General features: G+C 39.3%; 1 protein-coding gene across 8 annotated transcripts in view; it reads right to left on the bottom strand.

The window, feature by feature from the left end:
- Positions 1-19,015, bottom strand: part of Ehbp1 (EH domain binding protein 1) — a 266,956-nt gene that overhangs the window by 51,110 nt on the left and 196,831 nt on the right. For 6 of the 8 annotated variants that reach the window (XM_029545445.1, XM_021210545.2, XM_021210546.2 and 3 more), the window contains 3 exons: positions 9,941-10,088; positions 5,019-5,126; positions 1,325-1,449 (listed from right to left, as the gene is read on the bottom strand). In XM_029545445.1, coding sequence (XP_029401305.1) covers positions 1,325-1,449; positions 5,019-5,126; positions 9,941-10,088 — 381 coding nt within the window. The remainder of the gene's footprint in view (positions 1-1,324; positions 1,450-5,018; positions 5,127-9,940; positions 10,089-19,015) is intronic. The other 2 variants (XM_029545448.1, XM_029545449.1) reach the window with 1 other exon arrangement.

Below are 19,015 nucleotides of genomic sequence, written 5' to 3'. Positions count from 1 at the left end.
TCCTTCTAAACACCATTTTCAAAACCTCCACTAAAAAGAGTCATACAGACGCAATCTGTTTAAAGTCTATGTTTTGTTGGAATAACTTTAGAAATTACTACAAAAGAGCCTTTTGCAAAACAAACTCAGTTTCATATATGTAGATAACTAACTTATGAAAATGAAACAATTGTTTAAATTTTTCAAAGTTATCTGATATATTTATCATTAGGATCAACCTTATAACATGCTAACTAGGTAATTAGAATACAAATACTTTTGGCTTTAAGTTCTTAAAGAGTATTTATTTTTAATGTTATTTTAATGATTATCCAATAGTTTAAAACTTAAGTCTTTACTAATGTAAACAAACATGGCTAAAAATTTCTAGGGCTGGCAACATGCTAAAATATCAGTGTGATTAACCAGCAAATCCCATCTTAAGAAACCTTTTTATGACTAGGAACTTCTGCCGCCTTACAAATGTATTCCTCTTAACCCACTAACTCAGTTAGCCTTTTCAATCCATTGTATTATTCCTAGGCAAGCTTCATTCTGCATTAAATCCAGTGCAGAAAGCTAAATTGAACTAAGAAAAAAAAAAAAAAAAATCAAATGAATCCTTGTTCTATCTTTATTAAATTCCTGTCAGGAAAGGGTATTTCAGTTTGTGCCACAAACTTCAGTGTACTTACATATAATAAAAAAAAATAAAAAAAAAAAAAAAAAAAAAAAAAAAAAAAAAAACCCCACCCACCCACCCACCGACCGACCACAAGCCCCAAGCCAGGCTTCCTTTTATTCAGAGATAGAGATGGAGAAGTCTTCTGCCTCTGCCACACACTTTCATCACCAATTATAGACATGAGCAACAGGGAGCAATGAGGGCCATTGTTTTGGGGCTTCAAAGCTGCTCTGTCAGAGGGAGGCAATCCTGCAGGTGGGTGAAAAGTCACACAGGACAGCTGTCCCCAAAGCTGGAGACATGCTAATAAAAGCCTGTAATAACAACAGTGACATGCATGTGCATACACACACACACACACACACACACACACACACACACATGCTTGGTCTAGGATGCTACAGCAGGTAAGAGCAACAAAGGCACACACTTCATACAGTGGCTTTAAATGCTATCCTCGATCCCACTGCCATCCTCAGGTGTGATGGATTCTTAGAAACAGCACTAACTGGTGTTCATCTGCATGGGTAAAAGGTGTTCGGAGACAGAGAACATACTAGGATTCTCATGGCAATATCCCTCTCAGCAGAACCCGAGTTCAACCACAGCTCCTGTGTACGTGCAGGGCTTGGAGCTGCTAAGTCGGTCAGCAGGACTTACCTTTGCTCCTTGCTCCGAGGCATCCCTCACAGCTTTCTGTGCAGCACTGGAGAGCGAGTTTGCCACCTGTGGCTGGGCTTCTAAGAGCTTCTTCAGCCTCAAGTCCACCACCTTACTATTCTGCTCTGTTAAACAAGCGAACGCCGTGAGTGACAGGTAAGAGGCCTGAGATATATACAGGCTACCAATTTCAAGTGACATCATAGGGATATTACTACACTTCAAAAGACACTGGGGCTAAGGCAACACTCAGAGAGCTGTTTTGCTATAGATTTCACCCTCAAGATTAATCCCTTAAAAAACATGGTCAACGTGCTTAAAGACGTTACGCTATAGGCAATATTCATTGGGATTACCTGAAAAACAGAAATATATGATACACATATACATAACATATGTATATATATATGATAACTGTATTATACACTGCACATAATAACACAACAAGCTACTTGAGAGATGCTTTACTTGTTTCTTGGTTTTCTGAGACTGGATCTTCCCCTGCACTCCTGGCTAGCTTGGAACTCACTATATAGAAAAGGCTGGACCTGAATTTGCAGTGATCCTCCTGCCTCTGGCTCTTGGGTTCTGGGATTGCAGGTGTACACAACTAATAAATCTTGACACTTGAATTCAAATTATATTATCCCTACCATTATATGATTTTAGTATGCAAAATTCACATATGCAGTAGCATCTTGAAATGTTATTAACATGATCTCAGTAACATATACACTGTGAGAATCCAGTGTTTAAGTGTGTACACATATATCCAGCTTCAAAATAGTATATGCTTGCAATTACTTTCTACTTAAACAGCAGAGATACAATAAAAATTATCATGATTTTAGAATATATTAAATATAGATAGAAATGGAAAGCAACCAAACTATGGTTATAACTTTTCCAAGAAACAATTTTAAATTATCTTGCCAGGTATATTAATTTCTAATATAAAAATCATTAAAAATAACTAGAAACAAATATTTCTACTTTAAAATTCACACAAACTGGTATTTTTTAATAAAATTGTTGTAAAAGACATGCCAACTTTTGGTGAATTGTATTTTTCACAAAGATTAATAACTTCTCTAATTATAATACTCTTAATAAATGTCATTATCATTACTTCCATGCAAATTTTTCAGTTTATACTGCCAGGCTTCTTTTTTAAACAATATCAGATGAACTATGGTCAAACCAAGATAAAGATTGAACAATTTATTATTAAAACATTATGACTTTTATATACACATTGATAAAGGAATTTTGGAGAAAATAAAGCAGAATAAAAATCATACTATTTTCTGTGTGCCTCCAGATTCCAGTCTGCACTCTTATTTTTTATTATCATAAACCACAGCTATGGATTGGGAAGCCCGTGTCTGCACAAGCCTACACTTACTGGCGTGCTGAAGAGTTACACTGATGGTGGGGGAGTTGGGGGCTACACAGGGGGATGATTAGTTCCAGGGCAGACTAGGGCACGGCAGTGAGCCCCAGGCCAGCCCGAGTTAAGGTCAGGGTCTACCCCAGGTGAAGCGGAGCACCAGTGCCAAACAGGAGACAGAGGCATGCTTTTCTTCTCAGCAGTGAAGTCTTTTCAGTTTTACTTTTTATTGTTTATGTATTATTTTTTTATGTGTATGTGTGTGGACATGTGTGGATCTGCTTGTGTGTATGCGCATGTATGCATGTGTCAAATACTAATACTGGGTGTTTTATATTTTTGAGACTGGCTCTCTCAGTCAATAAACTCACCTTCAGGGCTAGCCTGGCTGGCTGGCAAGCCGCAGTGACCTGCCTGTCTCCTGACTGCAGGGCTGGGATTACAGAAAGGGGCTTTTTTTTATTTTTACCTGGGTGTTAAAGATCTGAACTTAAGAGACTCGTGCTTGCATTACAAGCATGTTCACAAATAGACCACCTCCCCATCTCTGAGAGAATTTATTATTTTTTTCCCTCAAGTACAAAAGTCAAGCTAGCCAGGGTTAAAATCAGCTAGTTTTAAAAAAGAAATATCCTACAAAAGTTGTAACAGCTAATTTCTCCATGTTACCCTCCAGATGGCTAATTTTCCTATTGTTTTAATCTATTTTAAGTAAGGACATACACATTGATTATTTTACTGATTTTATGATTCCATTATCAGAAGTCTATCTTAAGAGTCCTCAACAGTAAAAAGACGTTAAGGACTCTCTTCCCTCTCTCCCCTCACTGAGTTTCTAAGGATGAATTTGTGGTAACCATAAAGGGAGGACAGGCAGACAGCAACACAAATATTTTCATAAAGAGAAACTAAAGATAAATTCTACTGTCTTTAAGAAAAAACTAGAAGCTGGAGAGATGGCTCAGCAGTTAAGAACACTGGTTGCTCTTCTGAAAGTCCAGGTTCGATTCCAAGCACCTACACGGAGGCACAAAACTGGCTGTAATTGCAATTCCGGGGGATCTGATGCCCCCTTCTGGCCTCCAAAAGCACATACTTGGTGCACAGACATACCTGCAAGAAGAGCACCTGTAAACTTAAAAAAATAAATAAATAAATAAAGTAAAATAAAGAAGTTTATTAAAAACAAACTAACAGGTGGTTTTAGTTTTGAGCTAAATGTTTAAAATGCTTTCCCTAAATATTAGGATTTCTTGATCCTAATATTTTCTTAACACTGAGTCCTGAGGGAGGTGTTGACAAGAGGCCCTGAGTTCTCTCAGCTGCTGCTATGGCTAAGAGGACCCTGGACAGTTGTTTTCAGGAGAAGCAGCAGCTGGAGGTGGGGGAGACGAAGCAGGTCAGACTGTAGGGAGGATCGGGGCTGCATCCCTCCCCGCATCACCATCAGGGAAGGACACTCATGTGACTCATGTTACTTCTTATCCAGAGGACTTTACTGCTGTGAGAATTCACCTCGAGAGCCATTTCTGGAGCACTCGGGTATATGGAACTCTGGACTGTTACCCGCTGCTACTGATGGGGGCGAGGCACACAGAATGCACACCAAAAGCATGCTTATATTTTAAAAGATGAGGTGCAGTGTGACAGACTGACATGACAGAAGGTGTGGCATTCATCTAATTGTAGTCTATACAAGGAATTTTCAGAGTGTCCTACTCTAACCAATTGTTCAGCATATGTAAAACAGTAATAATATCAAACGTAAGCAAAAAAACTGCAAAATAACTCAGTAAGACTAGAGAAAGATCTCACAGTATAGCCCAGGTTGGCCTCAAAATTACTAAACAGCCCAGGCTGGCCTGGAATGTACTAATTACCCTCCTATCTCAGCCTTATACACCAGCATAGCCAGTACTGCCATTAGTAATTCTAATCAAATGAGTCTGACCTATGGGTTTAGATTTGATCTGAATTACTCCGTAGTTATTCCACATGTAGTATACACTAGCACATCAGAACACAGAAGCAGTGAGGAGACCACTCATGGAATGCCTATAAACTGAAATTAGAGTGCTTACTAGTAATAAAAGAACTTAAGTCATAATTTATTATACAAATGTTAAGCTATTTGAACATTCAAATGAAAACAAAATAACATGAACATTTATGGAAGGTGGAGTTGACTAAATCATTAGCGAGGGCATAAGATGTAAAAAGAGTATAAAAATAAACTATTATTGACGATGTAAAAATAAAGTTTGCCATGCAATAGGACACAAAACATTGATAATTTGAAATTACCAGGATTATCAAGGTCACTTTCTATATTAGTAAGTTCATCTCCACCTCCTACAACAAAGCCTTCAGGAATCTCTTCGTTAGTATCTATCTCAATATTATCATTTTCATCTGTAAGAACATGTAGCAATAATGTTAGTATAGCATTCATATTTTTTACCCTCTGTCCTCAATTCCAAAGAAAAAAACCGAATATTTCAGTGACAGTTACTCTGAAGTCTGACAAGGATGAAGCAAGCTAAGAACTCAGTCGTAAGTGGCTTTTCCACTAGTGGATTAATAGTTATATTTTACATTCTTATGTCAAAGCTCAATTATCGCATCAAAGCAGATGCAGAGGTCTTGACAATTTGCAACCCGCTGTCTCTGAATCACTGAACTCATTAAGTCCTTGTGTTTTACTGTATAATCTACTAATAATCACTAATACAATAATATATGAAAATAAAGTTGACTTACTGAAAAACATCTGAAATTCTGGGTTTCATTTTTAGATATGGTTGTATATGCACATCCTGTTTGTTTTGGGCTTCCCAAGCAGTCACCAAAAATGTTAATGACAGTTAATACTAAACAGGCTCCCATCTACTGTATGAGGCAGTTAGAAGAAGAAAACAAAGAAAAATGACTGAGAAGAGCCTCCTCCTGGAGCAGGGGAAAGGCAGGTATAGACATTGCTGCTGCTTTGAGAGCAGAATCTCAAGCACACATGGCTACATTACCCAGCACAGTCAGCTGGCAGCTCTTCCTCATCAACTACGCCCAGCACAGCTATTTTGCTCATTTCCTGAAGGTGAACACCTTAACTTCATGGTCCTCAAAACTTCTCCAAATAATTCTGTAGCTTAGCAAATGAATTAGCAAACACTCCCAAGTACTAAAAAGGTAGTCAAACACTTCTGTGGTACTCTGTGCCAGAGACATTAACTATTAATGGTTTCAGGACAGCTAGCTACATTTGGCTGCTGTCAATCAACTGCCATTGGTTATCACTAACCACAATTAATCTAGAGCCACAGTACAAAACGCAGCATTCATTCTCTTACTAAAACACAAGGTAGACCACATCAGTGGTTCTTCACTGTGGGCTGTGACCTGCTGGGATATATCAGATATCCACATTACGATTTGTAACAGTAGCAAAATTATAGTTATAGAATAGTAACAAAATAATTTTATGGTTCCTCAACTATAACATGAGGAACTGAATTAAAAATCACAGCCTTAGGAAGGCTGAGGAACACTGATCTACAGTGTTCTGTTAGGTAACTGGCAAAACACTGTGCTAGATGCTGAGGAGATAATAAGTTTTATAAGACATCTATTCTACTCAAAACAAACCCATTCAAGTAATTATAATACCATAAAGGATGTGAGTTATATGGTAAACATATGGTACAGAGCAATTCAAAAGATAAAAAGATTTCTCTTTGCCAATGACACCAGAATTTCTTTCTTGGGAGTACTACACTTAAGTCAGGTCACTGAGGGGAGGGCACCAGAGGCATGAAAGCAGAAAGAGTAGGCTCTGTCCAGAGAAAGCAGCCAAGTCCAATGTGCTCAGGTATAACTTAAAGGGAAATAACAGAAGGTGAGGCCTGTAGGGCAGAACTGGAGAGAGCCCAGGGGGGCAGAATGGGGAGCTTCAGTGCTAGTTGGTAGGAATGGAGAGATATCAGTGCACTAACAAGATCATAGTGTTTCCCAAGAGTATGTAGATTTTAGCCGAAATATCTGCTTGTAACCAGTTGTGAAGGGGGTGTAGTTCACAGGCAGCACTGGTGGCACCTTAGGTCCTTTACATATTAGACAGTGTCAATATGCCTCCTAAGTGCGGTTCTTGAGTATATGTTCATCTCCTTCTGTGAGAGAGACAGGAAGTACTGCGCTGACGGTGATCAGGCAGCAACATCACTCATGCCAATGCTGACCTAGATGTTGGGGGTTGTAGAGACTAGAAAAGCTGCAGGTGGGGAATCTAGGTGTTAGGACCTCTGTGACCTGAAGAAGCACAAGAAAGCCTAATGTAGAGGAGCTGGAACAGGATTCAAACCTGATTGGATACTAGGGTATGGGGAAGGCACTTGGTGAGGAAAACAGGTCACTCAACTTTAGACAGTGCTGTGGAGAGTGGCAAAGAACAGACATGCAGTGGGATATGGGAACTTGGGAGTTGCCAAATCCTGTCTTCATGTTAAACAAGTGCCAGATGTGTTCCCTCCAGGAAAAAAAATGACCTCCATTGATATTACTAATAATCTAGATGGATTAACATGGTGTTTATATTCATATTGTTAGACTTACATAAAATGATTACTATCTGTGAAGATAAACATAAAAACCGATCTTCTATCAGCTTATCCTATGAATGAGATTTTAATTTCCAGTCATTAACATGTTTTGAAATGAACTTTAAATTCTTTTCAGCAGTTACAACATACTTCCCAACAAGTAAGAAACTTTAATGCAGTCTAATAGAACTAAAGTACATGTTTATGTGTATGTGTGCACACATGCATGTGTGTATTGAAAGACACTACATCTATATCTATGTATCTACACACACAATGATCGATCAATATAGTTGTCTTCATGGCTAACCATGGAGACATCTGGCAGGTGAGCACGGCAGAGCCAGTGGTAGAGATGCACTGCATAAATGCAAGAGCACAGGAGGGTCTGTGCTCTGTGCTCTGTGTGCAGGAGTATCAGCTATGTAACAGAGTGTGAAGATATGTGCTGGCTGGTACTGCACAACCCTGACACTGCACTACACAGCACAGCAATACAACCAATCTTATATGCTTTCTTCACAGGTAATTGAAATCAGGATATCTGGTGATAACATAAAAGGAATATCTGCAATGCCAAGGAAAGAAACCCAGGCTGTCATTAAAAACATATTCAGAAAAATAGAAGACTCAGAAAGAAGTTTCTCACTTAGCCTTCTTTCTTTCTGTTTTTTTTTTCTTTTTAATTCTCAACCAAGGTCTCCATAAAATTCAGAACTTTCAAAGTTCTACAGAGACCAAACAAAAGATATAAAATTCAATTCAAGTATCATAGTCCTAAAAGAAGAAGAAAATAAAAATCACTGAAAATCTCTAAGATTTTTTTTTTTTTTTTTTTGCCCAACACATTTGGTGATTCACACTATCCCATGTTACCACGGGAACTGGATTCCTATGGATCTATGTGAACTTTGGTTGTGCTACATAAGGATCAGCAAACTACCGGCCTAATCTTGATATACACTGTTAAATGAGGTTGTATTTTCTATTTTTTAAAATTTCTTATCTGAGGACAGGGTTGATAGCCTTCAACAATTTATTTATTCCACATGTGTGTGCCTGAGTGTGTTAGTTACAATGACTGAACCTAGGGCCTGATTGGTTCTAGACCAATCACTCTACCACTGAACTACATCTGAAGCCCTCAACTTAAGTTGTATCACAAAGACAGCACCAGCTGCACAGGCAGCCAGTGTATCCTACGCCATTAACTACAACTTTCTCTTAGCATCATTAACACTGTTATCTAACAACAGTAAGCTTTTACTATAAGGAACCAATTAAAAAAATCATAGCAGTAAGTTCTACTTTACTTTGAAGAAACTTATTATAGAACTGGCAAGACTCTTTCTTAGCTCCAGCTCTCTAGGGTTTTATTTAAATCCTCATTTACCTATTCTTGAGGGTAATACTATTTTAAGGTTAACTAAGGACAAGTACCTGACACTTTTTTTTTTACATAATTTTATTAGATAAATAGATTACAAACGTTTGAATTTACTTTGAAGTAAAAAGCCCACAAGCCTCTTGAATGTACTCCTAGCAAAAGTGCAGTTTCAAATTACGGATGGCCAAACTGAGTACTGAGAGGCAAAAAAAATTCTTTATTTTATATGGCCCTTGCCTCAACTGAGGTGAGCGGTATCTGCAAATGCTGAGGATGACTGTCTCAGAGTCAGGACAATAGAATTGACCTGAAGGAAATTGATGTGGAACATAGTAATGATTCGTACATATTGGGATATAAAGAGTCTCATGTGGCCTAGGCCTGATGCTCTATCTCCTGATGCTGGGCTTAAATATATATATACCGCCACACCTTGCCAAAACTGCTTCACAAAGTTTTATCACATTTTATGTGTGTACACGGAGGGGGTTGGGGGGAGTAGGATTGTGCCATAGCTCACATGTGGAAGTCATAGACCAAAGTGTAAAACTTGATTCTTATATCATGTATGCACAAGGAAGGACTGAATTTAGGTGAGCAGGCATGGTGGAAAGTGCTTTCACTAGCTGAGTCATCTCGCCAGCACAAAAATATCACTTAAAAGAGCTGCTGGAAGCTTAACGGCAAAAAGCATGTTTAGCATGCACAAGACCCCAGGTTCCATCTCGAGTACAAAACCAGACCATGTTTCCCATGGAAGAGCTCACCACTAGCAAATCCTACAGTCTAGACACTAAGGACTTGATTGCATCTCACCTACTCTCCCAACAACAAGGCATCAAGGGATATCATAAACCTAAAAAGTGTAATCTCTTCTTCCTCCCCCTCTTCCTCCCACCTTTGTCTTCTTTTTGAAATGGGGTCTGGCTATATAGCCAAGGCCAGCCCCCAGCTTGAAATTCATCATCCCTGCCTCGGCCAGAGTTACATGCTTATGCTCCTACATCCAAGCTGAAGAATGATGCTTGCATTAAAAATCAAGGCACAAGTTGACCTGGAAAAAAATAACATTTATCTTCTGATTTGCAATATTTCCCTTGGCTTACGACAAACAAACCACCCATATCAATAGGCTAGAAAGTTTACAGTTTTATGTAACATTTTGAAGTAAAAATAAAAAGTCCTAAAAGGTCTGCTGAAGATTTCTGGGCTCTCTGTAGAATGTGCTACAAGATTCTTGAGCTCACCTCCAGATGCCTTTGACCTTTCTTTCAACTTTTCTGCAGCCATTTCACCATAGCTGGGAAGTTCTGACATCTTCACTCCGCATCGAGCTTCTGCTATTAGCTGACGAGCCCTCTCTCTCAGCTGCCGACGTCTCTCTTCATCTTGCTGCTAAGATATATTGAACAGTTGCCAACTCAGTAATTGACAGAAATGCAATTTCATTTTCAATCTGATCATCGTGATAGTAACTGGTTACAGCATGGTGCTTGGCCCACATTATAAACAGGGTGCTCCGCATCAGCCGGATGTCACACCAGCTTTAAAAGACATCTCAGGATCAGTTCTTTAAAACATTTACAAATCATTGGACTAAAATGTCCATCACAAATTTAAATTAAAGGATGTTTGGCAACACAAACTATTAAAGAAAAGGCAGAAATTATTAATAAAAAACAGACTCAGAGAAGAAATTCCTAATAATCAGAATAGAATTGTGATTAACAATTTATTTTTTAAGAATAAAATTTAACTTGCTATTTTCTAATAAAGGTGCTAAGCACAGTCTAAAAGATGCCTTGATACTATAAAAATACAGCAGTCCAACTTAGATTAAATACAGGAATGGGTTTTTTTCATAGAGTAAGAGTGAAGAGAGTAAGCTAAGTTAGAGTTAAGTTCTAACTTAAAAAATGCCAACAATAACAGATTCTTTCCTTTTGCTACATTTCCTCCAGAGGCACAATAAGGAAAAAAAAAAGCCAATAATGTCTAATAAAGCTCTGAACTTAAAATTATTAAAACCTGCAACAAATAGGTAGATAGTTGTTGACTATTTAAGATGGGTTATAAAGAACTGTAAGCAGGGGCTCAAGAGACGGCTCAGCAGTTAAGAGAAAACCCTAAGCTGCTACAAGGACTTGGGATCTGATTCTAGTACCCATGGAAAAGCCAGGAGTGATCTCTCCACACAACTGCAGCCTCAGCACTGTGGGGGCATGGAGACGGGGCAACTGTGGGCGCTCGCTAGGTTCAGGTTCCAAGGTGAATGATATAGGAATGATAGGGGAAGATATCTAAAGCCTTCTGTGGCCTCTGTACATGTGAGCGTGTACACACACACACACACACACACACACACACACACACACACGAGAGAGAGAGAGAGAAAGAGAGAGAGAGAGAGAGAGAGAGAGAGAGAGAGAGAGAGAGAGAGCTAATACCATGGGAATTGCTTGGTAAGCTTGAAAGTTAATAGAAACAAGATAAATTCTACAATAAGCTGGCTCCAGTACCTTGGTAGGTCTCTTCCCTGACATCTTCCTACCTCCATAAAACATGCCCATACTAAGCACTGAATAGCTGTGGCTTGGAATATATCACCGACTCTTCCTGGACCACGGTTCTCCTATCATTTAGTGTCTGACATTCCACTCTCTTCCCTGGTGGGGCCTCGTGCTCCCTCCTTGGCCACTGTACTACCCTGTGTGTGTGACAGTCACCAGTGTGGGAGCTGAGCCTCTGAGCATTCCCCGAGAGGCTCTGTTGACTGCATTAGCTGAGGTTGGGAGAGATCCGCTGGAGGGTGGATCCTGGGATCTTGGGAGGTCCTGGGCTACAGAGTGGAGAAAGGGAAGCTCTTCGGCATGTGGGCATTCATTGTGGGCATTCATTGGTCTCTTTGCCCAGAGGCTGCCATGTGACCAGCTACTTTGGGGTTCCTGTTGCCTGGACTTTTCCACTGTGATGAACTATACTTCAAATGTGAACTAAAATAAAGCCTTTCTCCTTTGAGTTGCTCTTATCGGAGTATTTTACATGACAATAGGAAAAAAAGACCAAAAGGAAAAAAACCCAAAAACATGTGTGAATATTTTTTTTAAAGAAATATTTCATTATAACTTTTGAAACAACAGTTTTGGCTGGGGGCAGGGTAGACAAAAGGTGTCATGGCTTCTGTGTTGCACCTGCAGGAGTGGAACTGACAGAGACTGATGTGGTCTGGCAATGGCCACTGCTGCCCATGAGACAAGGAGGAAGGATGACACAGCAATAAAGAGCAGAAGGCCGCCAACCCAGGGAGGTGCATCCCACAGCAGCCTCTCAGGAACTGGGATGGTGGCTGTTTTATGCTGTTTGCTTTTATATATATGCTGTCTAATATTTAGGAGAATGAAAGATTAATTTAGCAGCTGTGAAATATAGGTTAACACAAGAAACTGGAAAGACATGAATTAGCAGGCCTATGAATAAGGTCCTAATAAGAGCATTCAGGAAGAGGAAGTGCTACAAGGAATACGAAAAAGAGATGCAAAAAACCAATTTCTGTCCCAATTTTTGGTTAGAGCTGTGGACAGAAGAAGGAAAATATAACTTAGTTAAAATGGAATGGGAACTCTGACTATGGACTTATAATAAACATAGGATACTAACAGAAGCCAGCCATAAGAAGGCAGCGTCTGGGCTAGGAGAGAGGGTGTCTGAAGAGACAACAGGACCTCTGAGTACATTTTAGTGGTGAGCTGGGAAGCTGGTCTGAGGCTATGGTGTAAGGTAAAGCCAGGGCCACGGTGCTGAAGGATGAATACACAGGAGCCTGAAGAGGAGTAAGGAGGCCACTGAGTGAGACGAGGAGAATACCTGTCCTTACATAGGGGGGCGTGGCATCATGAGAATCAAAGTGCAAGAGGCTTTAAAGAAAAGGCACTCACGAGCCAGAAGCAGGGGGATTTCTGTGAGTTCAAGGCTAGCCAGGGCTAAATAAAGAAACCTGTCTCAAAAATAAATAAACAAAACAACCTATTACTGTGAAAGTCAGAAGTTATTCAGAAAATTTGGGAGGTGCAATCAGGCTCGGTAGACAGGGAAGAAGCCAGATGGGTGCAACTCAAATCTGGGTACTTTAAAAGTCTGTTTTTTTTTTTTTTGAGGTGGCTAAAAACCAACCAACCAACCAACCAAACCAACCAACCCAAGAGATTTTTTGGCATCACCACCATCAATAAGAGCAGATTAATAGGTGTGTCAGGTAGGTAGGCCTAGGGCACTCTCAAAACAACAGTGAGTACAGTGTATTGAATCAATGAAATCACATGAATAAATGAAAACTGGAGTTCAATATGATGGCAGAACATTAAGTATTGTAACCCACAAAAACCTGTGAACACAATAAAAAGACACATAAAGAAAACGTGTGTAAATCAAAGATTAGAGATCTTCAATCCAGAGGTTGGGCTTATTGTCATTAACACTAGGTCAGCCACACATCATCTATGTTTTGATAGGAAGCATATTGTATACACACTATTTACAATGTACTATTCCCAAGTGCTAAAGAGAATCCACTAAGTGTTTATAATTTCCATTTTCTCCATAGACACAGGGGAAAGAGGAATAGAACAACACAGCCTGAAAGCAGCACCCAGACCAACCCCCACCAGCACGCAATTACATATTATCTTAGACACATCAAGGGAGAGACTGTTGAGTGACTCAGAGAAATGTGAATCTGATCACAGCGCTGACGAGGGCGGTGGCAACATTCTCCCACGCATACAGGAAGGGGCCAGGGATGAGTTGTTGGAATATACACAAATGTTACAGTGGAGTCTTCAGAGCTCAGCATGTGAAGTGTAGCAACTTGAGGATGCTTTGTTACAGCTATAGTTGAAGCACTTGGGAGGCAGAGGCAGGAGGATTTTGGATTTGAGCTGAGCTTGGATTTATAGCAAGACCCTCCCATGAAACAAGAACAGCCTGAGTGGAACGTAACCAAAGCACTCCTGTAGGAACATGATGTTAGCACAGCTGCAGGAGCTGGAAGGGGCATGATGACTTCTTGGGGTAGGGCAGTGAGAAATCGAGGGAGCTCTGACACTCCAGAGATGACTTCTAAGCCTCTGGAAACAAGAGCATTTGTAATGTACAGGGTAAGAATAAAGTCGTAAAGATAATATACAAACAATCTTTCACTTATTATCAGTGTCTTTCTGGACACTGAATATACAGCATGAATAGATGAAGATGAGGCTTGATGGTATTTTAATGATAGTTACTGTATTTCTTGAGCTTTCATGTGCTAAGTACTTTATATTCATAACTTCATTTAATTCTTATACCCCACCCCTTTTAACTAGTAATAACAGACTTAAAGTCCAAATGTTGAACAGCAAAACATCCAATAGTTCAACCCATGTCTGTCTGACTCCACAGCCCTTCCTCGTAACTATTAAATTATCTGATCCCCAAAATGTCAAGTTAGAAGCAGATACCACAGCTCACATCTATAATCCCAGAATTTGGGCGATGGATGCAAGAGAATCAGGAATTAAATGCAGCCTTAGTTAATGTAAATTCTAGGCTAGCCTGGTCTACAATGATACAAAAACAGAATTAAGAGGCAGACGAGATGGTTTAGTGGGTAGACACTTGAGTTGGATTGCTGTAACCCACAAGGTAGATAGAATGCTCACCTTTCTGACTTAGTTGCCCTCTTACACAGCATGTTGTGACATGTGCATAACCCTCTTGCCCCAATAAACAAAGCCATTAAAAGAAAAAGAAAAACCAAAACAGAGCCCAAAAGATCGAGTTACATGACCAGCTGAGCAAGACACAGCCTTTACTAACCCTGCATCCTTCAACTTAAGGAGAGTGGGAACATTAATAAAAACCATGATTTCATATGCCGAAGGCAACAAGATTTAAGCCAATTTCATTGCATGAATAATAACTTCTTATGGAGCTAGGATATGATGATTTACACTAAGATGAAATAGTCTGGTCATTTTAACTGATTTAAAATAAACGATTCTGCCTTTCCCAGTACAAATTGGAACCTATTTTCTTTCCTCACAAGCTACAACCTCCTAAAAACAAAACAAAACAAAACAAACAAACAAACGAACAAAAAAAAACAAAAAACGTAGGCTGAGAGTTCACTAAGAGTGTGCGCTAAGGTAGGCAACCATTAATAAAAGCAGCTCTGAACACTAGTCACCACACTTAAGCAATTTCTATGTAAATTGTTTATTTGTACTTATTTACCCTTCATTGTTCTCCACACAATAGAAAAATGCAAATGAACAAATCAGAATGCAGCCCTAATGGGACTCTCTGTTTATAACCATTAGCCCAGAGGTGTGCTGTAATTCAATTCTCAAGTAGCAAGATTTAGCCTCATTAACAGGCGGCAAGGGCAGGTTACAACTCATAAAACCCTACAGTAAACAAAGTTTATAGACACAGCGCAAAATCTTGAGCCTGATTGACAGAGTTCTAGTTCCCTATCAGATTGCCTTAATTTGCTTTTCCACTGATGTCCTTATACCACAGAGACAATTTTGCCTGGACCCACATCTCTCCAGTGGGATGGCATATCTGTATTGTTTGTTTTCTCACCCGCAAGAACCAACTGAGAAAATAAACGATAGTGGTTAAAAGTCATGGGAACATAGCCCAGCGGTAGAGCATCTGTCTGTTTGGGAAATGCTCTAGGTCCAATCCCTAGCACCATGCCTCCCCATCCCTGCAAAGAGTCCTGAAGGAAAACACTGCAATTGTATCAAGTGAATGCATAAACAGGGTTACCTTAATTGAGAAGTCCCAAATTTCCAGTTTCTTTATGAGAAGATTCATTCTAAGTAAAACTATTTCATTTGTATGTAGGTTCCATTAAACGTCAGGTCATGGGAATCAGGGATATATCTCAGTTATTGAATGTTTACTTCCCATGCATGGAACCTGAGTTCAATACTTAGCACTACACACAGTCAGCTTGTTTGGCAATATTTAAACAACAGATGATAACAAAATCTGAGACTTTACAATTATTTACTAAAAATGGCTACACTATTCATGTCCGAAGACAACATGACCAGAGAGTAGGGCTAATCACCACTATATTAGTTTACTAAAGCATTCATTGCACACTGCTCAAGTACGTTGGTAGTACTTCTGATGCCTAAATCTAAGCACGGAAATGTGTGTTTGTTATCCTTCTTTCGACTACTCTTCACACAAAATAAGACAAGAACTCAACTGCTGCCAAAGCAAATCATCAGTTTGCTTGGGAACCTCTTGAGGGCCACCATCACTAAGGGGAAGTCACTTGCCTCGCTGTATCAACGCCCCAAGCTGATGGTTAGTTACTGTTTCTAAGACTTTTGCCTTTTCTGCAGAGCTAGAGACTTAGGCTGACCGTACCTTCCCAAAACGGATGTGCTACAGGTAGAGTGGATGGGAGCTTATTTTGGGAGGCCTCCCTACCCATGAATATAAGAGCCTTTTGTGGCGATGCCGGTGTGTTTTCATGTGCTGCTTGTTTTGTCTCTGCTTTGCACAGTGCTGTGTGATAGCTACCGGCATCTTGACTGATAGAGACTGAACATCTCTTAGATATACTGTTTAATATCATACACATTGCAAGTACCATAGTAAGAAATAAATTCCGTGTGGTCTTGAGATTTCAAAGCAATGATCTTACATAATCTCTGCTCCTAGCATTCTTAAGACCACTTTGTTATTATTGTGACATTAAAGTTCTTGTTCTTTACAAATCAGTTCAAGCTCCCCTTTGTGATACTCAGGAAGACAGGTGATGCGAACTAGTTTGTTTATACTCATTTAAAACCTGGGTCCTGATCTCGAATTAGAAACCCCTAGGAGAGAGGTGAATGTAGCGCTAGTGTCTTCAAGGCAAGGCCAAGGAGCCTGCACTTGAATGCATCAGACAGAAAATATCACACCCAAGCTGGGTCAGAGCTAATAACTTTGGACACAAGCTAAAAACACATTCAGCCTTTTCTTGCCTGTCTCGAGGCTGCTGCGGCTTGCCGTTTTCCTTATCGCACTGAAATGGTCTATGATCTGCTACCGAGAGAGGCACTAGTAAAACTTGACGAGTTACGGACAAACTCTTCTAGAATAAGTAATGTAATTCCTTGTTTCCTTTCCATAAAAATGTATTGGTATGCAATTTTATATTTCACAGTTCACCGACACCTAGGCGAGCTGTCTTCCAGTGCTCCAATGGTGCTGCTTTTAATTTTACCCTCCTTAGCTGTAGTAATTAAAGTGATCTGCAGTGGCACCCCAGCAACTCCAACACAGCGACAACCCCCTAGCAGACTCTGCTTTTAGGGGGAAGGAGGAAAAGACTAGTTTCATTTCACAGAGAACAAGAAAATCAAGCTTCCCCAGCCCTCCACTTTACCCAATTGTTCTCTCCGCTGCCTTCAGATCTTAAGAATCAAATAAAAATGGCTACTATGGGGGGTCCTTTTTAGTCTTGCCGCAAATGTCACAGAATGACATTACTTTAGGCCAAAAATGTGCCATGGATTTGCGAAACTGAATTAGAACACAAGAGACTGTCAGTGTAGTTTCTAAGGCCATTACCCACCCAAGGGTGTCTTTTACAACAGGGAAGTCTTGTTCAGACACTTGAAGAATAGACGTGAGCATTTCTTCTGTGTAGGAAACACGTGTCTATTATATTCTCATGGAATAAGCTTTAAAAGAAACCAAACAATAATTTGTATTCTTACTCCATAAAATATTTTGTAACAGAACAGTTCTCCCTACCCCACCAACAAAACCCAAAGTCTGAATCTTTATCTCCCTCAACAGCAGAAAACAGTGCTTGCTTGGACTTAACTGGACATTAATTAAACGAAATAAATTTTAATATAAAAAGTTTTATGTAGTACTTCTCAAAATGATCCTTAGAATTCCCCAATGTTATAGTAAACTAATAAAATTACTGGACTGTTGCTTTTCATCAAGAGTCAGGAAGCTAAGCACCAAGCACGAACCAACCAAACAACCAACCAAACAAACAAACAAACACCAAAGAACTCCATGCTTGTCCAGTGGCAGGGATTACTGAAGCTCACCTATTCACCTCTACAGAAAACAAATGAAAAAATTACAAGGGCTTCAGAGGTTTGGGTAGACTACTATATTTCACTGCCAACTTGGTCAGGAATTGACTGAATATATAGGATTTAGGATGAAACATTAAAACTGTTTAGCAGGTCCTTTCAGTCCATTTCAAACTTTCCTTATGCTGGTTGATAACCTAAGCAGACATGCTTTAAATGGCCACACCTGCTCATTTCTCTGGGGATGGCCTGGTCTCTGCTTGTCTAACAAAGAAAGCAAGAGAAAAAAAAATGGCCTTTTTTGTTGCAAAACAGAGTGGAAAGTCAAAATCTTTCTCAGGTTTGCTCCATCTGGTCAGATTAAATCTTTGATCAACCTCGGGGATTACATTTATTTTTGTAGTAACCCTTAAGTTTTGGTCTTGCTTAATAAACATAGGCAAAATAGTAAAAGAACATAAACTTAGATCTGGGATCTAATTTTTAAATAGAAATAGGAAATACAAAAGGTCCAATTTAGGAAAAAAAAAAAAGACAAAAACAAAACAAAACAAAACAAACCAGACACGCATTGCAAGAATGTAGATCCGATTAGGAGTCAACTCATGAAATTGAAAATATCATACTCTACAGATTTTTCATCATTTTTAGTGTTACACCTGTTTTCCTAAGTGATGCAACATGCTACACACAAATGAGGAATTCTGAACATAAAAGAGCATGATTAAATTAACAGTACTAAACGAGCCTTTCCTTTAAGTATCTCTGGAAGCAAGCTGGGATAGAATGTTTTATATTTTAAATCAGTAATTATTTTGTTTCACTCATTTAACTAATATTTAGGAATTCCCAGTAGCTACTATCTTTCTCTAAAAAAATAATTATTTTAGGATTATAAAAGCAATTATGTTGTGTTTTTGAAAACTTCAAACTGCATTAGCAGAACTAATGGAAATAGTTTGGGCCTCCAAAAAGAGGAGCCTTTGATAATTTAATTCCTCTTCTCTTTGTGAAACTGATAACTTCTTAGTTTAAAAAAATTATAAGAAAAAAGAAGGAATGGCTGAGTAAGTATCACCTCGTGCTACATCCAAGGCCTCTTGCTGGTTGTCTGGCTGCTCTTTTGTAGGCAAAAAGGAGCTGAACGCTCTCTGGCTCCTTAGATCTGGCCCAACAAATGCACTGCCAGTCATGCACACGGATCTAGCTTAAACC

The sequence above is a fragment of the Mus pahari genome, chromosome 13 (genome assembly GCF_900095145.1).
Source record: "Mus pahari chromosome 13, PAHARI_EIJ_v1.1, whole genome shotgun sequence".
Classification (NCBI taxonomy): domain Eukaryota; kingdom Metazoa; phylum Chordata; class Mammalia; order Rodentia; family Muridae; genus Mus; species Mus pahari.
The sequence above is the reverse complement of the archived record's forward strand: the minus strand, read 5'-3'. Positions and strand labels throughout refer to the sequence as shown.